Source organism: Hakea prostrata, chromosome 10, assembly GCF_041222555.1.
Source record: "Hakea prostrata isolate BN-2017 chromosome 10, UWA_Hpros_2, whole genome shotgun sequence".
Classification (NCBI taxonomy): domain Eukaryota; kingdom Viridiplantae; phylum Streptophyta; class Magnoliopsida; order Proteales; family Proteaceae; genus Hakea; species Hakea prostrata.
The window spans coordinates 866314-888346 of NC_142609.1; the positions used below are offsets into that span (position 1 = coordinate 866314).

A 22033-nucleotide genomic window follows, 5' to 3' on the forward strand; every position below is an offset into this window, starting at 1 on the left:
TTCCAGAAACTGTTGAGAGAAGTTTGGAGAAGTTCCTAACGACTAATCTATACCTTTCCTAAAAGGATGTAGTCATGATATGTGGAAGTGGGTTGTTAATGGGGACTTTATGTTATATATGTATATATTGTGGGGTTGGACATTATTTTGGCAAGTTGAGGCATGATGATGTTTATCCCTTTTAAGTAAAAAACAAAAAGAAAGTTCAATGTATCATTTAGCCATGATAAGTGATAACCCCTTCCTCAAGGATCTACAGTGGAATTTACCTTTTCATATATTTTCCAAATTTTCTTTTGAGACTTGCTAACCTCCTTCATTCTTCCCTAGTTCCTTATCAGTCCCCACCATAGTTTGGAAAAGAAAAAAAAAAAGAGAGAACCAATAGGGTCTGTCTTTGTTGAACTGACTCTGACTTGGGATCCACCAGTCCAGGGTGGCCGTGACAGATTGGAATTAGCCACAAACACGAACCATCCCTTATTTTGGCTGCTTTAAATGAAGAATTCCAAGGGTCGAAAATCAAATTACCAGGCCTCAAAATGATAGTTTCGTCAATTCTTAAAAGGTGGCTATTTTTAGAATTAGTTGCTGCGATTGAATCTGAATCGTTCAATTCACGTCTTTGAATTTAAAAGGTCGTCTTCGTTTCACTCCCGTCTCATCTCTGTTTATGTTGAATTTCCACCACCAGGCACCAGGAAACGGTTCCATTAGATGCGGTGTCAAATCGCAATAAAGGCCGTCCTTGGTGCGTCTTTGGAGTCTGGACTTGGTTGTAATTTCAGAAAAATAGAAAACTTCGACAGCAAGAAACCTTCTAATTTGAGAATTAGCTAGTTAGCTAGGTTGACCTACTTACAAGTTGCAAGTCACACCACCTCGAAGAGTCACAGCCAACAACAGCGATCGAGCGAGCTTTGAAGATTCAGAATGAATGGGATGATTTGTTTCAGATCGGAATCTAGGTAGAGAGCATCGGCGATCGATTTTCCGTTCTAAATCTTCTCTGCAGATTTCGATTTTCGGTGCAGATCTGATTACTACCTCAGATTTTGAGGATCTTATTATTTTGGTCAAGAGATTAAAAGATGATCTATTCCGATGTTATATGGGGAAGATCATCGACACCATATCCCGATTCCCAAATATAAAAATCCTCCCTCCACCATATCTTTCCCCGCAATTTCCAGACTTTCGATCGATATCCAGAAAGAACCGACTCTTCAAGGAAGAGAAGCATATCGATTATCGAATCCGGAAATCTGGAGATGTATATCTGAGTTGAGTTAATTGGGAAGTTACGTCAACGCTTGCTTTCTTTGAAAATGAATCGTCGGTCCCACTCCCACTCCCACTCCCACTGGCCCACGTTCCACGCCATGGGGACAACAGCATCGTGGTTTCCGCCTTCTTCGATCGCATTTAGTCGGAATCAGGCAGAAATTGGCCTGAACCCTAAGAATGGAGTATGAACAGGCAAGATGAACCCGAAATGGAATGAATTAACAACTTCAGAGAAGAAAAAAATCGCTGGAATCTACTTCTTCAAGGCCTCAATCCCCCTCCAGAGTTTCCGTATTCCACCAACGTCCACCTTCTCTTCCTTTTGCCTGCAACGCCTAATGCATTCGCTAATCGCCACCAACCCAGATCCGAGTGAATATCGGAATTACTCGATAAGGGGTGGGGGGAGCAAATTAGAAGGTAGGGCAACCCTCGCCTCGCCTCGCCTCGCCTCACTGCGCTCAGTGCATTCTTCTTCCAAAATCCGAATCGACGGCAGATTAACACCATCAGACTTTCAGGAGTCTCGGTTTTGCGTTTAATTGCTTCGTCAAGACGCAAAGCTAACGCCATCGTGCCACTTGATGGAAGTTTAGGTATAGCGCTACACCGAATTGATTCTCAACCACTCGATAGAGCAGATTCGAAGCTTGTCTTTTCGGTTTCCTTCTCCCACCCCCATCAACTGCTCCTTGAACCGCTAACTGCATCTCTCCCTGACGAAACAGCAACAAAAAAACCCTCTTTGCACTCGCCCAGTGGTCAAAGCCATCTCTCATTCCGTCATTCCTCACCTGCAACGGAATCGATTCTCTTGGTTTGCTTCGTCACTTTCTTTCGTTAAAGTTAAAAGTGGCGTCGTCAACGTTGATGAACAGATGCAAGCTCTCTGTCGTTCCGTTAGAGTTATGTGCTCTGTAATCGTGTTAGCAAGGACAGGAGAACTCGCGAAGGGGGAATAAAGATGAGCAAGAGCAACTTAGGCCAGTGTGGAAAAAGATTTCACTTTTCTGTTTCGTTCAAAATTTCGAAGAAAACGGAAGATTTTATTTCTAGTCTAGTATGAAAAAGAAGAAAAAGAAACAATTCTGTACAAAAGCAGGGTATTCTGCTTCACTCTCTCTCTCTAATCCTGTTAAATTTTCTTCGCCAATCGGCCAATAGCCTAACAACTCTGCCCTGAAAACCCACAAAGGAGAAAAGGAAAAAAAAAACCCGATTAGGGAAATCGAAAGAAATCTCTACTCATTCCGAATCGCTTTCCATGCTTCCCATGGCCTTCAATCCTCTAGGTCTCTGCATCAGAAAAACAAAAGGCAAATAAATATACAAATCAACGAAAGAAACAGAGTGACCGAAGAGAGTTTGAAATCCGGATTCTAATTCGTTAAGAAGATTCAATACCTTCTTAGATGTCTTCTTCTCCCTTACTTCATATCTCTCTTGGCATAGATCGGACAGCCACGCACCGGGACTCACTAACTGCGGAAGTTCACCATCACCAAACACCACACAAACAGTTTACATCAACACCAGAACTCGAGTCTCTCAAATACAAGAAACTTTGGATGAATCAACGAAAAGTTTTGGGCCTTGCAGAAATTTCTGGAGAGAGACAGAGAGAGAGAGAGATGCAGACATAAGAGTGTTGAATTGACTTACAAGTAAACTCTTCTGGATGAACTTGGCCCTTTTCTTAGGCCTTTGAGGAAGCTTACAGCCCTTCATCGCCATGAAATCCTCCTCTTTTTCTTTGCTTGACAATGAAATAAACAACTTGGGCCAAACGAACCCTCTATCCTGTCCTATATCCATGGAAATCTTGCCATTGTCATCGAAACCCAGAGACCCTCTGGTCGTGTAGTACCTGTCCTCCTTTTCCGGCGAAGATGACTTTCTATTCTCGCTTGCAGTAGATGGCATCGTTGTTGTTTCTGAGTTTCTGAAACCAAACAGAAGCAGAGAAAGAAAGAAAAAGATGAGTCTTGGTTCTCATCCATACTCAGATTTTCAGCTTTTGGAATCTCATTCGCTTGAAGTTGTTGAAGGTTACCGGTTAATGTGATTGTGCTGCGGAGGAGGAAGAGAGGTTTCTTTCTCCCCTCTGACGACACGCCGATCAACCCGAGAGGTGATTTTCTTCCTGGTGACGCCGTCCGGTTTCTCTGACGCGTCTTGTTCTTCTTTTATCTTCACGCATCTCAGTCTCTTTCGGTTCCCCCACTGTAGAAGGAAATCGGTTTCCGGACCTCTACCTGCTGCTCGATGATTCTTTGGTTCCTTCTCCATTTCCTGCCACAAGAAAAAGAAAACGAAGAGATGAATTAACCGGTTTCGGTCTGGGTACGCTTTGCTCCCACACAACTCAACAAATGGAGGAGGAAATGTTACTAATCGGAAGTTATTCGCTTAATCTGCAAAGGGAAAATCCTTCTCACCTCAAGATCTATAATCGCCGCAGAGAAAACGAAAGTAGAACGACCCTTCAGACTAACCTGCAATTCGACCCGTTCAGGAGTTTCCGTTAAAAAAAAGAAATCACCAGAAGGAAAAACAAGAAAAGAGAAAATGCAAAACAAGAAACGAAGACGAAAACTCACAAGAAAAGCACTGCATCCATTACAGAGCACCCAGCACCAAGAAAAGCTCGAAAGAAGATGAGATTTTGAAAAAGAAAGTGATAGATTTCGTCAAAACAAAGGAAACCCCAGATCAGTTTTCTTGTTTCACGATAAAGAATCGATCATTATCCTCCGTTTAGCTATATCTCTTTCTCTGCTCTGCCCCCTCTGTTTCTCTCTTCTCTGCTTCCCTTTCAAACTTGGTTGGGTGTTCAGTGTTGTCTGTTTATCTCTTGCTCTTTCTCCCTTTTCCCACGAACAAATTGGACATTTTTTTTTCTTCCTCTCTTCATTTATTTTAGTAGCATCCATAGAATAACCGAAGAATTACTTCCACCCTTCGATTTCAAATGGACGGTTAGATGCATCTCCATCCAACAGACCTCGTCGCTTGAACACCGGAAGCTTAAGGGCTCGCTGAGGTCCTTTATCATGTGAGCTTCGTCCCCTAACCCCATTCTCTCTCTCTCTCTCTCTGTCTCTGTGTGTTCTTTTGAAAATCCTAATTGGGATTCCAATCTATATAGCCAGTTCGTAATATAGTGGGGGCTTATCAATCTTGACCGTTGGATCGATTTGATGACTATTAACCCTTGATCTAGTGGACAAGGATGAACAGAGAAAGTGATGAGTATTTAAATCGGACAGTTCCAAGTGTTTTTTCGCCTCTGATAGTTGAAGACAACAAACCCTATAAAAAAAGATCGTAGAACTCGCAGGAAGCAGTGAGGTTTTGGAGATTGCAAGAAGAGTCGCCAAGGTTTCTCTGTAACGATCCTGGATTTCAGGTACCTCATAGAACTCATAACGCTATTCACAAGATTGATCGATGGGTATACTTCAAGGAATTTAGATTATGATGTAGGGTTCGTTTTATTTATTTTAATTTATTCTTGATCTGTTAGAAATCAGAATTAGATGAACGAAGATATTGACCATGACTAATCCGGCCAATTCTGACCATTATCAACAGATTGCGGCCCATTTCTATCGATTTAGATGATGGCCGAGAACATGAAAATTTACACAATCTATACCTAATTTTAGTGGCATTGATTTTAATAATCTAATAGGTATTTAACAGTTGAGGTTTGATTTATGTCATTTTTAGTGTAAAAAAATTTAAAATTTTGCATAGTCTTCCATGCTATGGAAAAAGTCAATTTAAGAACAAATTATTACATTTATGTAACCAATTTGTTATTTTTTTTAATTTTCATTTGGACCTGTTGAGGTTTGATCTATGTCATTTTTAGTTTAAAAAAAACTTAGACTTTACATTTGTCTCCTCTATACTATAGAAAAAATCAATTTAAAGACAAATTATCACTTTTATGATCAATTTTTCTTCTTTTTTTTTTTAATTTAAACTTTTTACTTATATACCTCCACTTGCCATAAAACTCATGACTCGTCCTTTAGTCCAAAAATAACAGAAAAGTCTTAAAATTCAAATAAAGTTTTAAAATATAACCAAAATACCTTTATAAGGGTATAAGCTAAGCGGCATTTGAATCATTTTAACATATAATGAGTATTTTGGGCATATTTTTAAAGTTATTTGAATTCTATGATTTTTTTTGTAATTTTTCAACTAAAATGGGAGTCACCAGTTTTAATGACAAGTGGGGGTGTGAGTAAAAAATTTCAATTAAAAAAAAGGACAAATTAGTCATATAATAATTTGTCCTTAAAATGATTTTTTATAGTATAGAGGAGGCAGATGCAAATGGCCGAGGCCATGCGAGCAGGGATGTTAGAAGCTATAGCTAATGGCTTCGAATTTGTGGAGATAGAAACCACCAAATTTATACTACCTATAATTGATGACATCAAATTTATAGGTAGTAGATTTTTGGGTTTTAAGCTCATTTATGTTTCTAGAAGATCCAACTGTTTTGCGGATCATCTACTAGGAAGACCCACTTGGTTCAGGGCCCGAGTTATTGGCCATGTTCCTCTGATTGGTTACTGAATTTATGTTCAGTTTCCTTTCCTGCCCCTTCATATTAATGAAAGCTTGATTACCAAAAAAAAGGAAACAGATGCAAAGTCTCATTTTTTTTTGAATTAAAAATGACATAAACCAAACTTCAGGAGATTCAAATGAAAATTACCAAAAAAAAAATGACAAATTGATCATAAAAATTATAATTTATAGATGCAAAATTTTAGTGTTTTTGGATTCAAAATGACATAAGTTCAAAGCTCATAAAGTCTAGATGAAACTTATCCAAAATAAATAATAGTTACTAGTAGTCTAGCTACTTATATTTACAAATATGGAGGAGTTGATTTCAAACTCTTCAGAAGAACAGAAGTTGCTATGGGTTTATTGACATATATTAGAATCAATTGATGAATAACAACTTTTAATGCTTTGAATTTTCTTTTAATATTATTCAAATCTATCAAATCAGAGAAAATAAAATTTCTATTCTATCCAAAAAAAAAATTTATGTTGTCTTGTATTCATTACAATCTATACACTATTATTTTTCTGAAGATAATTAGGACTTGGGTAGTTAACATCACATACGGAAAGTAAAAATCACAATTCATATAATTTGATGTTAACATGTGTGTAACTTAAAAACAAAATTCTCTAAAGGGTAGCTCAACTAATAATACATCAATGCCTTCATGTAGAAGATCAGGCTTTGAATTTTCTCGAAACTAGGGACAAAGCTTCACTTAGGGCCTGTTTGGTTACATGAATCCAGAGATTTCAAATCCCTAGATTCACAAATGGGAGATTTTTAGTCGTTTGGTTGTGTGAATCCCTAAATTCATGAAATCTAGAGATTCACATTTTTACACTAAAAACGTGAATCTGTAGATTTATGGGTTTATGAGGTGAAATCCAGAGATTTCACCCCTATTATCAAAGTGTTAAACATTTGAACCATAATTCAATAAATATGTTTTTAGGATAAATCTACAAATTTCATTATAAAAATTCAAGCTAACCAAACAGTTAATTTTATGAACCATGACTCCAGAGATTTGAAGTCTATAAATTTAAAATCTCCAGATTTTTGAAATCTATAGACTCAAGTAACCAAACAGATCCTTAAGTAATACTCTCGTCCTCAATATATAAAAAACTATTGTTTAAAAAAAATCCTTATAAAGAATTTGAATTCCTATATTTTTAAAAAAATTCAACAAGAATATTTTATTATCATATAATGAAAAAGTGAAGCATATCATGTACTATATAAGAATAAGGAGTTGGATTTGACTCAACCTAATAAAAAGGGGTAAAATTTTATGTCTACACTGCACTTCTCCTACTCCATTAATATTTTAAAATGGTCAAACTTTTATTTTTACTGTTTTGTTATTTTTTCTTTCTTCAATCCTTCCTTGTAGGGGTCGATACTTAAATTTATTTGTTTCTAATATTATATATTATTTTTCTTTCTTCTTCTTTTATAGAATATTTTAAAATTTTTTTTCTTTCTCCATTTACTGTAGGAAACCATTAAATGTGATTAGAATAAGATGTGTTTTTTTTCCACCATCTTTTGCCAAAGTCTATTAAAGATGTATATTTTTATTATAAAAAATTCATATTTTACAATAATCCATTAAAATAATAATAATAAATAAATAATTTTTTTTAATAAAAGGGTGTTAAGTAAAAATAAGTAAACACCTAATCACATATAGTGAATTCTTAAATAAATAAAAAGAAAAAAATTCAAATAAAGAAAAATTGCTTTAGTCCATCAAAGGGACAAAGATAGAGGATAATTTAACGGTGGTATGTTAAAGCGGTTAAAGACTTAACTTCCCTAGGGGAGGTCTTGGGTTCACACCCACTCGGCGGCATTAATATAAAGCTCCCCCTTCAGGAAGTAAATCGTGGTGCGCGCAAGCTTGCCCGGATGAACCTCAGTTCAAAAAAAAAAAATTAATCATTTTAAAATCAAGGGAAAATGAGATGTAAGAGTCCCTTTTTTTGTGGAAATTAGGGACCTTATGATAACTCACCAAATGTTTTTGTTTAGTTTTGAGTAATTCTGGAAGTATGAACACTTTAGTCATTTGATAAAATTTGTTTTTGAAAGTAGAGACAATACCCTAAGGTGTTTGATAAAATCTTTTTCTTGGAAAAAAAAAACAATTGAAAATTATAATAAAATTTGGAGATAATTACTATTGCCCCCTTATACTTTGGTTTTATTACTAATCAAACCCCCTTCTTTGTGAAATTACTATTGCCCCCTCACTTCTAAAAGTGTTAAGTGGCTGTTAACATCAAATATGAAATGTCTATTTTCCCTTAAAATTAAGAAGTAAAAAATATGGCATTACCCTCATTTATAAAAACTATATTGCATGTCAATTATATCTTTAAAATCTTATATTTTATAATTAGTTTTGAATTTGGTGGGATCACATATTTATGATTGTTGAAATTTTCACATTCCACTTAAGTTTTTCATAATCACCATGATGGAAGTCTTACAAACAAATTAGCATATAAGATCTAATTGATAAAAAATTTGATAATATACATAATGGTCAGCATATATTAGGTGATTTTCAATTTTCAGCTTTGAATTAAATTTGATATTTCTTAATATTTTAGTTTCTATTTAATTACATCTTTCCTTTAGTTGGTGATTTATTTTTAGAGAAAAAAAAATCACATATTTCCTTTATTTGGTGGTTTCTTTTTAAAAAAGAAAAATGAAATTAAAATTAATCTTTTCCTATTAAGGGTAGTATTATAACTTGAAAAAAGAGCAAATAACCAACGGGGGTTGGTCCAAGTGATAAGCAGCTTGGTTCGCTTAAGCAAGGTTCCGGTATCGAATCCTTGTGGATGCAAAAAATTCCTCTGGGAGACTCACCCACCACAGCCAGGTGTGCGACGCGGGTCGAACACCGGTTTATAGACAAGGTTGGCAAAAAAAAAAAAAAAAAAAGAGCAAATAAGTAAAAAGATAATTGCAAGGTTATTTTTGGGATTTTAAAAAAATATATAGATGCCACATCATCAGTAAACTAACGGAGCTTAACTGTAGAGGGGCATTAGTAATTGTTGACAAAGTTAAAGGTTGGAATAGTAATTTTAAAAAGTACAGAGGATAAAGTAATAATAAAATTAAAGTACAATGGGACAACAGTAATTATTCCTAAAAATTGCATAAACTTTGATAATGTTATGTTTAGAGTGCCAAATTTCATAATATTTATTCTAAAATTATTTCAGTCAAACCCATCCCACGTTCAATATTTATTTCGAGAAATAAACATCACAACAAATAGTTGTAGCGTCAAAAGTGTTTCTTGTAGTAATTTTTTTTTATAAATTTTAGTTTACGTTACAAAAATCATGGGGAACCAAACGGTTTTCGACCAATTTTTTTCTTCTCAAAGCAAAAAACACTAGAAATTGTGTGGGTTAGATGCCTGAGTTAGAGTTAAAAAAAGATAAAGTAGGGATTCTTCACTTGCATTAATTACAGGAATGCCTTTCACTTTCACTTGACAATTTCTTCAGTAGGGATTCTTCACTTGACAATTTCTTGGTCTTTCACCTCACATAACCATTCCAATATTGAAAAAAGTAATGTACGTACATCGTCCCTGAAGATGACTTAAAGAATCTGAACCAAGTTCAACTCAATTATCCATCCTTTCACTTTTCTTTTTTCTTGACCCAATGGGTGGGGGAGGTGATTATCATGGCTTTCAAGTCTCAATTCAACTAAATTGGTGGATCCATCACTTCTCTACATCTTTCTGTTGCCAAACTTCTCAATTCCTGGAAATACTCTGCCCTAACGATGGCAAAGTATTTCCCAAATGTTTTTTTTTTTTAAGAGTATAAGACGTACTTCTATTTATCAACAATATCTTCCATTTCGCCCAAGCCGGAATCGAAGTATTTGCTTTTTCAGGCAGAATGCCTTCTACTGTGGGTTATCAATATACTCTTAGTACATAAATGAGTTATTTACAAGAAATAATTACCTCTACCAAAGAAGGATTCATAACTTCAATTCAAGCACTTTATGTACTTGCAGACGATTTGATCAACCTTGCTCCTGCCATGACATTTGCACATTTAGACTCTACTACCGTACTGAAGTTTGGTTCAAACTCCGATTCGAATAGGAGAAGTACGCCATGCAAATGTGCCATGGATGATTGACATCTTTGACTTAGGAACTGATGAGCACATTGAACTATCCATATGGCTGAGAGCCCTCATAGCCCAAGCAAATTGACGCAATTATCAGGGGCGCGTTCTACCACTAAGCTAATAGCCCATCGTGCGGGCCTCCGCCTCCAACTACGGGCCCACGATGCCAAAGGCGAGAAAAACCACATCCCTCTCTTTCCTTTGACTTTGTTTCTTTCTTCCTGATCCTCGTAGGAGCTCGACTAATGTTTTCCCAAAATCGATTCATTTGAAGGTAAGAAGATACCTACTTTTTGGTCGTTGTCTTGTTTTGATTACCAAAAATAGAAAGAAAAAAAGTGAAGAAAACTCACTATTTGGCTCAAAATACACAGCTTTCTTGATCCAAACTTCTAAATCTTCGTCTCCATTGCAATTCTCATCCAGCATGGAATCAGTGTTTGATGGAAACTGATCCAATGCCCAACTCCTGGTTCTGAAACCCTGTTTGCCACCCCCAATTCCTTCTAATATCCTCTCTTTTACTCTTTACCTGCTGATTTGCTACTACCAAATTAGGTCAATCTAGTTATTGCTTCAAACTGGTTTCACACAATATGCTTGATTTTCACTATGTTGGGTATCTCTTGCACAGGAAGCGATGCTCTGATCTCTCTCAGCTGACATGTAGATTGTGGCTCCAGTTACTTCCTTGATTACCAGGTTAACAAAAATTTTGAATAGAGTGGGGATTGAAAATTAGAGCAAGCAGTCACTTCTAGGTTTTTCATTTTAACCACTATATCAAAAAGACTTGTTAAATGATGTGGTGGCCGCACTGTCTTTGGAGACTTTGACAGTAAGGATGTGATACTATCATCGTTGCAGCAAATATGAGTGATTGGAATGTTTTCTTTCTTTGTTGGGTCTAATCTCATAGTGATTGTAAAAAAGATAGCACTGATCTTATTATTGTCATTCACATCACCTACCTCCATCGTCATAAGCTTGCCATTTGCAGCTTATCCCTACACTCCATCCTTCTTTCTTTAAAATTGCATGAGGAACCCTTGCACAAAATAACATTGGAGAGTGAAACATATATGATTTATGAGAAACATAATTGGGTGCGGTTCTTCAGGTGCCTGCATAGTTGAAGATTCTGATAGAAACTCCGTTATTCAAAAACAAATATTATTCATAACTCGGGTTGGGTATTTGTTTCTTAAACATCACATTATCCCTTTCTGTCCATAAATTGTAACAAATAATACTAAAACCAGGGAAAGAAATTTCGAAAATTTCGCCGATATCTCGGCGATATTTCGCCCCCCATATAGAAATTTCGCCCCCAAATTTTTTTGAGTATTTTAACCAATAATTTTGGTAAATTTGATACTTATCCTAATCCGATGTAAATATGTGGTAAATTTGAATTATTTCTAAAAATTATTCCATTTAAATTCTCTTACCTAGTCACATTTAATATATTACCTTATGAGGCCTACATCATTAGGACATAATTGGAACGATTATCAAATCACTCTGAAGATTCTTTTATAAGATTCATTAATAATTTAAATTGTTTCCATAAATTATTTCATATATACACTCTTCCGTAATCACATTTGGCATGTTGACTTTGATAATTTAAATTATTTCTTAATAAATATTTCCATTTAAATCTCCTGCCTAACCACATTTAATGTGTTACCTTCTCAGGCCTAAATCATTCAGACATTGTTGGAAAGATTAACTGACGATTCTATTACAAAATATCTTCATAATGTAAATTGTTTCCATAAATTATTTCATGTATATATTCTTCCCTAACCACATTTGGCATGTTGACTTTTGAGGACTAGATCACTAGAATATAGTTGGTAAGATTGCTCATTAATCTTGATGATTTTGCTATAAAAAGTTTTTCTATTTATAAGTTATTCTATGTAGATTTTCTTCCAAATTAAATTTAATACATTAACTATTGAGTATTGAATCATTGTGATAAAATTGGTAAGATTGTGATACAATCGCGAGAAAATCGCCTAAAAAGTGCAAGAAATAGTATAAAAATCACACAAAAAAAATATATTTTTTCTGAAATATCGCGATATATCACCGATTTATAAATATCGTTTCGCCCCCTGGTTTCGTTTCGCCAGGGGGTAAAACTGGCGAATTTCGCCAAAATTTCTTTCCATGACTAAAACAGTAAAAGAATCAACTAGATGTTTCTTTGTCCAACAATGTGCCAGCTAGAAAAGAAACATAGAAGTGTAATATCAAATCATTGTTGGTTAAGTGATGAGTTCTAAGTCTCAAGGGTCTTACCACCCAGATCCTCTTGGTCCATTTGCAAGATATGAACAAATGTCATAGAGTCTCTACCTTATATCTGCATAATTCATACACAGTGTCCAACTTAGCAGATAACTTGTCATTGGAATACCATATATCACTGGAAGAAGTTAGTGAAAAATAAAATAAGACAGAATAAGCGAGATTAAAAGTGAAGAAACACTTCCTGTTTAGCTTCAAATTCCTCATCATTTGTACAACACATCCATATCTTTGTTCACAATAGGTCTACGACTTGAAATTCTCTCTAAAGACAATAAACTGAGTGTTTACTTTTCTCAGCTAAGAGCCCTATGAACAACCTCCATGACCTTTTTGTAAACCATTGGTACATATATGTACCTGAACCTGAAGCATTTGCTGACTTGATTCCTGTGTACGCACCATCTAGACCTTTGGTACAATTAATCAGCCTTCGTACTGATTACATATTTATGATGTCTAATGTTATTGTCTTCATTTTTTGTGACAACGTTTATTGCCATTGGACTTTACTTGGGTCCTGCCCATTTAATGCGCAGGGCTGTAAAGCCAAACACCATGAGCCGTCAGATTAATATTTTAGTCGAAATTTCGATCTCGACGTTTGAAATTTAACGGTCGAATTCAATTTCAATCGAAATTTCGGTTCTGACAGTCCGAAATCTCGACTTGACAGTTAATGCGCATGACTCAAGCAATTTGCTCTTGAGCTGATGTTCTATTTCCAATGGAATCCAGTATGTTAATTATCAAAATTTCCACTCTTAAAGACTCCAGTTTCTGTCCTAAGCACAGATTAGCAACTATAAATCTGGGGTTAGGGTTTGGTATTTGTTTTATGAAAGTTCTATAACTGAAAATATTCATCACATCTGCACCCACTGAAGCCACACCAGGACGATGAAATATATGTAGAATGGCAGATATAGGGAAATTTCTTGGAGGATTTATAACCATATTTCTTAATTATAATAATGGAAGCTAAATCATAAATGATATTGAAAATATTATAATACCTTCTCGGTTCCCTGAACAAGGCTATGGTAATTTGATAAATTAATTTCATGTTAAACTTAAAAAGAAAAAAAAAAATCTATACGTCAAGAGTATTAATTTAAGGCTCGGCCCAATAAGCCCAATTGAATCCAATTTGGGGTTCTAACCTTGTTGCAACGACTGTGAGCCTGACCTACCTGGGCCAGTTGAGGCCCAATTAGGTAAATTTAATGGAAGTCTATACATGTAAATTATGGAAAATTTTCCTTTTGACTTATTATTGTTGCAAAAAATTAATCAAAGAATCAGACAGTTTTGGTGGAAAAATGATACAGGGTAAGGGCATTCATTAGGTTAAATGGGACACCCTATGCAGAAGTAAAAGTGAGGGTGATTTAAGCATTTGTTATCATGCTAAGGAATGTTGGAGGTTATCGCCTCTTTGTTTGGATACATCACGATTTATAAGATTTCCTTTACATGATTGGTTTGATTTATCTCCTCTCATTTTTGAAATAACTTGGCAAATCTTCATGTAATTGACCAAAATGTCAAGTGCTTTGGCTTCGTGTAGTTGGAAATCAAGGAATGCAACCCTCTATAGACATGAACACCCTTCTACTATCATACTTTAAAGTCTGGTGAAGCCTAACCAGTTGACATCACGAGTCTAGATCATCTACTTAAATGAAGATGAAATTTTTTTTAATTAATTCACATAGTTGGATTCTTAATGTCTCTCCAACTTCAAAACAATAGTAGTTTTTGAGATTGAACATGTGTTATAAATTCAATTTAATTCTTTCCCTTTTTCCTTTGTAGAATTGATAATGGAATGAATTGGTGGTGTGTCAATTTCGACTGGTGAAGGACTTACCTCAACTTTCAACATAAATCCATTTAAGTCATGTCAGTGTATTTGATTGTTAATCAGTCATGTCAAACCTAGCTACAGTATAATATAATATAATGCCAATTAATGCATTTTATTTTCCAATAAATAGATCATATATACATACCACAGAGTTAGGGTTTCAAAGATTGTATTTGGATCCAATGATACATGGGCAAGGTTGGTCTCAGCGAAACTGATCTATCATGATAAAGAAAGGCTTGATTTTTGGTAATGGAGGTGTTGGTGGTCGTGGCATCAATAATGGTGGAGGTGTAGGTAATTAATGGCATGGTTTAATTTCTTTTTTTGTGGTGGTATATATATTTTTTTCACATATGAATACACTATTCATCATCTCATCATAAAATGACATTCTTTTAATATTTCTCATCAACAAACTATTTTGTCCTAATTCATTTCTAAGAAAATACCAATTTATAGCAAATGAACCATTGTTGTTATAATTTATTACTAATAGATCTCTCTTACACATCAACGGATAAACAAAATTGTTATCATACAATCCTTAAAAGAGAAATGGTTAGGTGAATTGCATCTTTTAGGGCCTCTACTTCCATTGCAACGACAAACATAGTTGAAGACAGAGCATCTTGCATCAATGAAGTTAGAATCCCTATTTAAAATGATGTTGCCTCCTAGATAATGTGAAATTTGACCAAGCATCGTCACACATGTAGTGAGTGATATTTGGGTTGAGTTATTATCCGCCAATATTGCGGAGCTAACAAACTTTTGTTGATTTGTCCAAGTGTTTTAGGTCGTGGAAACCCAATCCTTCACTATTCTTCCTTCAGAAATGTTGAATGTTCTTGTTGATTTCATTGGAGAGCTTATCGATGCAAGGAAAATCAACATCACACACGTGGAAATACTAGTTGCAATTGCTTTGATTAATGTTTCCTTTCCTGCATGCATGTGTTACTAGCTTTTTTTTTCTTCCACCCACTCAACCTCTTTTGTAGCTTTTCTAAAATGTAATCAAATATCTGCTACCTTTTGGATTTGCCAAAGGATAAATGTCCAGCAACAGCTTCACTTAAGTGTTGCGCATTAAATGCACAACATTTGAGTTCATTTCATAAATGCCATAAGAATTCACCTCCTTGGAATCATAGCATATAAGTGATTACCCATTTGACTTGAATATCTGTCCATGGGCTAAACAAGATGCCTGAATCAACTAGATTGAACGGTTGGTCTCAAATGAAGATATAGTTCACGAGTGTTTGTAGGATAAATATGACATCTTTCTACTTTACTCCGGCCGAAATAAAACATGCAATCATTGGCAAAACATGAGAATAATGAGTAAACGATAACCATTAACCAATCAAAGAAAATCAGAAGCCTGAACCTTTAAAACACAGTTCAAACAAGTCTGTTCTAACTTGTGGCTCTAATGCTGGTTTTTGTCTCATTTTATTAAAAATTTGAGTTTTTTTTTTCACACTGATCATCCTACACATGCTTACTTTGATTTGTTTAACTTAATCAACCCCTAATCAATGACACCCTTCTTACCAAAAAAAAAAAAAATGACACCCCGAGTGACCTCACCATGTTTTAATATATGGCCGTTCGCAACAACTTTAATGAATATTCAATCAATAGAAGCCATTAAAACATCTGTCTCTTGTTTATTAGTCAAAAGATTACAGATGTTAAGAATCCAATAATCAAACATTTAACACAGCCCGGATTCTCTTTTAACTATATTAATTAATTTCAATCTTAAAGTTAAGTTAAAAAAAAAAAACTAAAATGGATTCTAGAAATCCAAAATTTAAGATATAATCAGTCATCAAATTGGGAATCGGTCTCATAAACAAAATAATTGACCCAGTGATAGAATCGAGTTCCGATCCGAAAGCGATTCCACTTCTGGAGCAATGGGCCGGGTCCGGTTCCTGTGGCTCGTCCTTTTAACGGTAATAACATCCGTTGCCGCTTTCTTTTTTATCACATTATATCACATGGGATCGGACACTTCAAGATATTTTGAATGAATTTCAATCAAAATGTTGATTAAAAAAAATATATATTTGAAATTAATAAAGAGTAAAAAAGAAGAGAGTAACATGGGTGGTTGAGCATGACAGCAATAGGTGGGGACCCACTAAGTAAGAGTGACAGCTGTATGGCAACTAGAAGGGCAGACACCCTGTCATTAACGGGCAGTTTTTTTCTTTCTCTCTCTGTCTTCCTCTTCTTCTGAGTTCTGACTTTGCTGAAGCGGAGAGCATGTCGTTAAACGGTCACTTCGGGCAGCTTGCCCGTAAAATCATCTTCCCTTCACTTCTCAGCAATATAAAAACCCCTCTGCCCTAACCATTCTCCTCCCACACCTTTCCTCTTCTGTCTTGAGCACTCTCTCTGCACTTCCTCTTCTCAGTTCTTCAAGAGGAATCGTAGAGAGTAGTAGTCTCTTCTCTTGCTCAGTTCCGCCAAGACAACCAGAGAGAGAGAAATGGAGGCTTTGAAGATGAGACTCTTCGCTGCGGTGATCGTCATGGTCTTGGCCGTCTCGGCGGTTCAGAATGTCGCTGCAGCTGAAGCTCCAGCACCAGCTCCAGTTTCGGACGCAGCCGTCTTCGTTCCTACCGCATTCGCTTCTTTAATTGCTCTTGCCTTTGGATTGCTCTTCTAGTCTCTCTTCCTCGGAGGAATAGAAGATGGATCTCGTGACGTAGATAGGAAGACTTTCCAGATCTCACTTCACTCTTCTCTCCTGTGCTCCAGATGTTATCTACTGTGATACCGAGAAAGGAAATGAGTTTCTGAGTCTTTTTGACCTATTCTTCTTTCTTTCAATTGTTGTTTGGTTTCCATTTGTTAATTTATATTATGTACTTGATTGTTATATAATGTATGAAATTTGTTGGAGAGAGATATGTTTGTGTGTGAACAGATTGTAATTTGAGATTTTTCTTTTGGCTCGTATGTATATCTCGACAATCTTTTTTATTTCTTATTTGGACGGGTAGAGAGGAGGAGGAAGAAGATGGTGAATTTGGATTGCTTGATGTTATTTTCTCTGTATCATCATCGTTCGTTGTCTTAGCTACAATAAGATTTGTTTTCCTATTCTCTAGAATCATCTACATTTTGATTTGATTTGATTCTTCTTCATCAAGATGTGTGGGAGCAGTAATAAGCATAACATAGTGGGGCTGACTGACACCACCTGTGGAAAAAGTGAAAAACCAAAGAAACAAAAAAGAATGAAAGGGAAAGGTAGCCGGTGGGTCCCAGTAACGTGGTGGTTTGTAATTTGAGCATGGCATGGTCATGTGCCTGCCAACTCATGATGCATGTGTTATCAAATAAATAAGGCCAAAAGATTGCAGTTTGGTCGGCAAACTCTGCATCAGTACAAGGAGAGTCATGATCAACATCAAATGATCAAATACAAATGGGAAATTTTATTTCAAGAGGAGTTGATGTTAATTTTGCACTTGTAAGGACCAATCAAATGACCACTGTTTACTATAAAAAAAAACAACAAAAACTTGCCAAAAGGAAAACAAAGACAAAAACATCTTAAGAAATAATCCAACTTATTGCGAATGTGGAAGGTGGGGGGTTGAAAGGAGGATGTAACGTTGGAACAATTTAGTTGAAAATGAATTTCAGTGATTGACAGATGCGAAATTCCAATTCAAAATTGTTTTGATTTTAGGAAGTTGTCATTATTGTTCCAAAAATACATTCTATGTACATTCTCTTAATCGAGCTAATAAACCTAACTCGTATCATTATCATTATAACGGTTGTGATTTAAATTAATTGAAGCTACAGATATTGGATTATTGTGGACATGGGTAACCTAAACTTGAGTGGACATCGTGGAGAAAACGTTTTCCAGATTATTGTTGACTAATAAAAGAAATATTGGGTGAAGGTAATAATTTGTGATATTTTTTCGTTTTTTTTTTTTTTTTTGTGATATTCCGTGTGGGAATTTAGTTTATAAAGATGGAAAACAACGTGTTAGCCACATTTTATTTTTTTTTTGGTAAAACGTGTTAGCCACTTTAACCTCAGCGCCACAGTAGGGAGAAAATTCGGTACATAACCGGTATTTGGTATGATACGGAATAAATTAACTTTTTATTGTTATTGTATCAAATGGTATAAATATATCATATTATTAGCCTATTTAGGGTATTATATTTATTTAGTATAAACCAGTTTTGAATCTTTTGATACTCGATACGATATGGGTGCATTATAGTTTATTTATATAATTTTGTCCAGTATCATTTCTTAAAAGCAATTATTTGTTCAACTATAAGAAGCCCTACAAATAAATCAGCACACCAATAACAATTATGCAATTACTAAAAATAACCTTTCAAGTCGAGGATGTCAAGGGTGGACCAATGAGCCTAATAGATTCCAAAATAGAGTTAAATGGCTACCAACAAATCAAATTAAATGATGACATTGGGTAATCCCCTTTGAGAAGCAAAACGCAAACCAGTCTTTATGATAATTATCTCAACTTGAAAAATAAATATATTCTTAATTCCACTAGCAACAGGAAATACAACATCATCATTAGAGTCCTCTCTATTATACCAAAACCACCAAACTCTATGTGCAAGGATCTGTCACAGTTAATAAGAACAACTCTAGATTGTGGGGTAGTCAAAACTAAACGATCTTCCGACTGAGTGCGAAGTTAACTTAAATATTTCAAGAAGCAAAAAAAGCTCGGTGATTAGGTTAATCAACCACAAATGTTTTGATATTAGAGAACCGGGATCGGATTACGTCGGTAATTATTTGGAAAACAACAACCAATGGTCAATCATTCCAAGGTTTAAAGTATCTCATGATAACATACGATACTAGCCGATACATGTCAATATTTGACCTAATTGATACAATATATCTCAATATGTCTCTCCATTGAATTACACTAAAATACATTAGCCAAAGCGATACAATACTCAATACAGGACAATATGTCTCGTAAAATCATTTGATCGATACGATACTAGGTACCGATATTTTAAACCTTGGATCATTTTGTTGACATAATCTTCTAGTTTCACTCAACCTAGAGATAGTAAATGATTGTGATTAGACTACACCGGTGTATATTGGCTAACAAATCGTCACTAGTGAAGTGATCACATAACCATTGAATTTCATGTGTCCATCCATCCGAAGACTATTGTTCTATGATAGCCATGAAGATCCAATATATATTGCGGGATTGCATATGAGTATTACTTTTAAAAAAGAGGTGACCATGGGATTCACTTCCCATTTTAAATCAAGAATTTCAGTTTTGAATAAACTTCAAATTATATATAAAAGGCCAGACTCAAACCAAAGCCTCAACCAAGGTCCAACCCCGTCTTTGGCTTGGCTAACCCATCAGGCGGGTTCAGAGCAAAGTTACACGGTGACGGTTGAACCGAACCGTTACTGAGGATAGTTTTGTCAATTTGACCACACTCGAAACTCCACTACTTACTCAAGGCCATGTTATAAATTCACCGAAAAACCCTAATTCTTCATTTGATTGTCCGCTTCCTCTGTTTCGCCTACTTTTGATTGAACAGCCCTAATTTGTTTTGAGGTTCGTGCTTCGGTGAGCTCCTGATTCCTTCTGGTGTTCGTCTCTGAGATTTTTGTTTTTCGCTATTTTTTCGCCTTAAGAGTTAGTAATTGGTGGTAGAAATGCGTGTTTTGCCTCTTTGAGTAGCCATATGAGAACATTTTATGTCATCTGGCTTAGTTAGGAGGCAGAGATTGATATGATCTCTTAAATTTGATCTTCTGAGTGGCCCTTTTTGCTGGAATGTTTTGATTGAAGATTTTCTTTCCATCAACTTTCCTCTAAGGTTCCTTAGACATGATTTCATCAACATCTTTTCTTTGTTGTTCTTCTACTGCGATTGATTTTAAGCCTAGGAAATTGCCCTCGAATAATCGGAAGATGAGTAGCTTACAGCTACTTATATCACTTTCGGTTCAGACAGGGGCGCACAATAAGACTTGAGGTCTATCTATGCATCTCATTCCCGAATTTGTTTGAGAGTGAGGAACGATTCCTTCACGGTTCCTTTCTTAGATGAAATTCGGATATTCTTTATCTTTGGAGTCATTCAGTTTCAAAGATTTATTCTTCTCTTTCAAATAAGACTTTTCCATTTATCTTACAGTTTCTAGGAATTTTTAATCTGCTCTAATAGGCATCGATGGCATTGATTGTTTCAGAAACTCAGTTTTGAATTCGAATTTGCCAGTCAAGATCCAGTGTCTTGTACATGCCTGAGAGCTTAGTTTATGCTGTAGCAATTTTGAAAATCTTTAAGAAGAATTCTATGAAATAAGTAATGGGCTAATCTAGGTTTAAAAAAAAATTAATAGGAGTATAGCGTGGAGCATCAACTTAAATGAGATTTAGTTAAATTATTAACTGCAAAAATCAATCTATCTGGATAATTTGCAGGGGATCTTGGATTTTTTATTTTTTTTTTCATAATGAAAAACCATCAAAAGAAGTTAGAAATTATAGTTGCATAATTCATGCATTCTGCAGTTTGTGTATGCCATAGCTAGCCAAGTAAATGTTTTTTGGAGGGTTGGGAATTTAAACATGACAACATTAGTTTTAATACAATCCTTTATCAAAAAAAAATACATGGTAGTTGAGAGTTTTGGTTCCAGCACCCATTTAGAAATAGATTGGGGCACGTCACAAGATTTGGTGTTTGCTTAGAAAATGTTTCTAAATTCCTTTCATTTCATATAAAATAGCACTAAATGATGAATATTGACATTTTCCATCTCTTTGTTGGGTTATTGATCCTTTAATCTCAAAACATGGTCTCATATAGATTAAGAATAGAATCTGAGTTTGTTATGAGGCCCAACTGTTCTACAATCCGTATCTGTTTAGTCCATTTGCATGAGATAAATAGCTGCCAATAAGTTTCATTGGCATTGTGCCGCATAGTAGGCATTGTGATGGAATTGGCATCCATTTTGGCCACTGTTGTAGCTAGAAGTAGCCTTGCATTGAATAATCACAAAAAAAAGATTTTGAATTTTGGATAAATTGGGAGTTTTCAGAAAAATTTTTACCACTTCCTATTCCCCATAGAGGTTGTGGTTGGGCTCATTCGAAGTGTTATGCCTGCATATTTTGTTGACAAGATCCCATTAGTAGAAACTAAAGATATTCATGAATCTTGAGTGGTGGATAATGATACTTGGGGGTTAAGAAAGAGATGATTGGGGTACTCTCTGTTTATGAATTGGATAGATTTGATTACTTGTTCCATTGTTGAATTGGGTGGCCATGGGCCTTTCTTTGGGTCCTCCACAAGATTATTAATAGCATGTAGTACTCAAGGATCAAATCAGAATGAAGTGTTTTTATCATTTCTTACTTTTTTTAACACCATTTGTTGCAAAGTAGCAAGCATTGCACAAATGCTATTCCAAGTCCACGATCTTTTCTTTTTCTGTATCTTAAGATAAAAAAGAGCCAAGTTGAGAAAGTATTTTGTTTTCAAAACTTGTACCCAGAGTGATTGGACATCATATAAGATTTTCCAGTTTTGCTTCAATAATAATACATCATTGATGTTGACCATTTTTTAAAAGTTTAGTCCTCTTTCTTGTGGCTTATAACATTGATTCCAAGAAACCAACGTTAGTTGTAGCATTCTCCAGTGGAGGTTCTTGTCGGTATTATTTTTTATT

At 35.3% G+C, this 22033-nt stretch overlaps 2 protein-coding genes across 2 annotated transcripts; one reads left to right on the top strand and one right to left on the bottom strand.

Annotated features, from left to right (window-relative positions):
• Nucleotides 1–796: 796 nt before the first annotated feature.
• LOC149001306 (uncharacterized) lies at nucleotides 797–4389 on the bottom strand. Its single transcript, XM_089138322.1, has 6 exons — nucleotides 3888–4389; nucleotides 3726–3782; nucleotides 3341–3579; nucleotides 2950–3229; nucleotides 2692–2769; nucleotides 797–2583 (listed from the first exon to the last, which is right to left on the bottom strand). The coding sequence occupies exons 3-6, from the start codon at nucleotides 3574–3576 to the stop codon at nucleotides 2533–2535; spliced, it is 645 nt and encodes a 214-aa protein (XP_088994448.1). The 5' UTR covers nucleotides 3577–3579; nucleotides 3726–3782; nucleotides 3888–4389; the 3' UTR covers nucleotides 797–2532.
• A 12239-nt stretch (nucleotides 4390–16628) lies between these two features.
• Nucleotides 16629–17245, top strand: LOC149001307 (arabinogalactan protein 13-like). The gene has a single exon (XM_089137412.1). It carries the CDS (start codon nucleotides 16773–16775, stop codon nucleotides 16950–16952), a length of 180 nt encoding a protein of 59 aa, XP_088993538.1. The 5' UTR covers nucleotides 16629–16772; the 3' UTR covers nucleotides 16953–17245.
• The last annotated feature ends 4788 nt before the right edge of the window (nucleotides 17246–22033 follow it).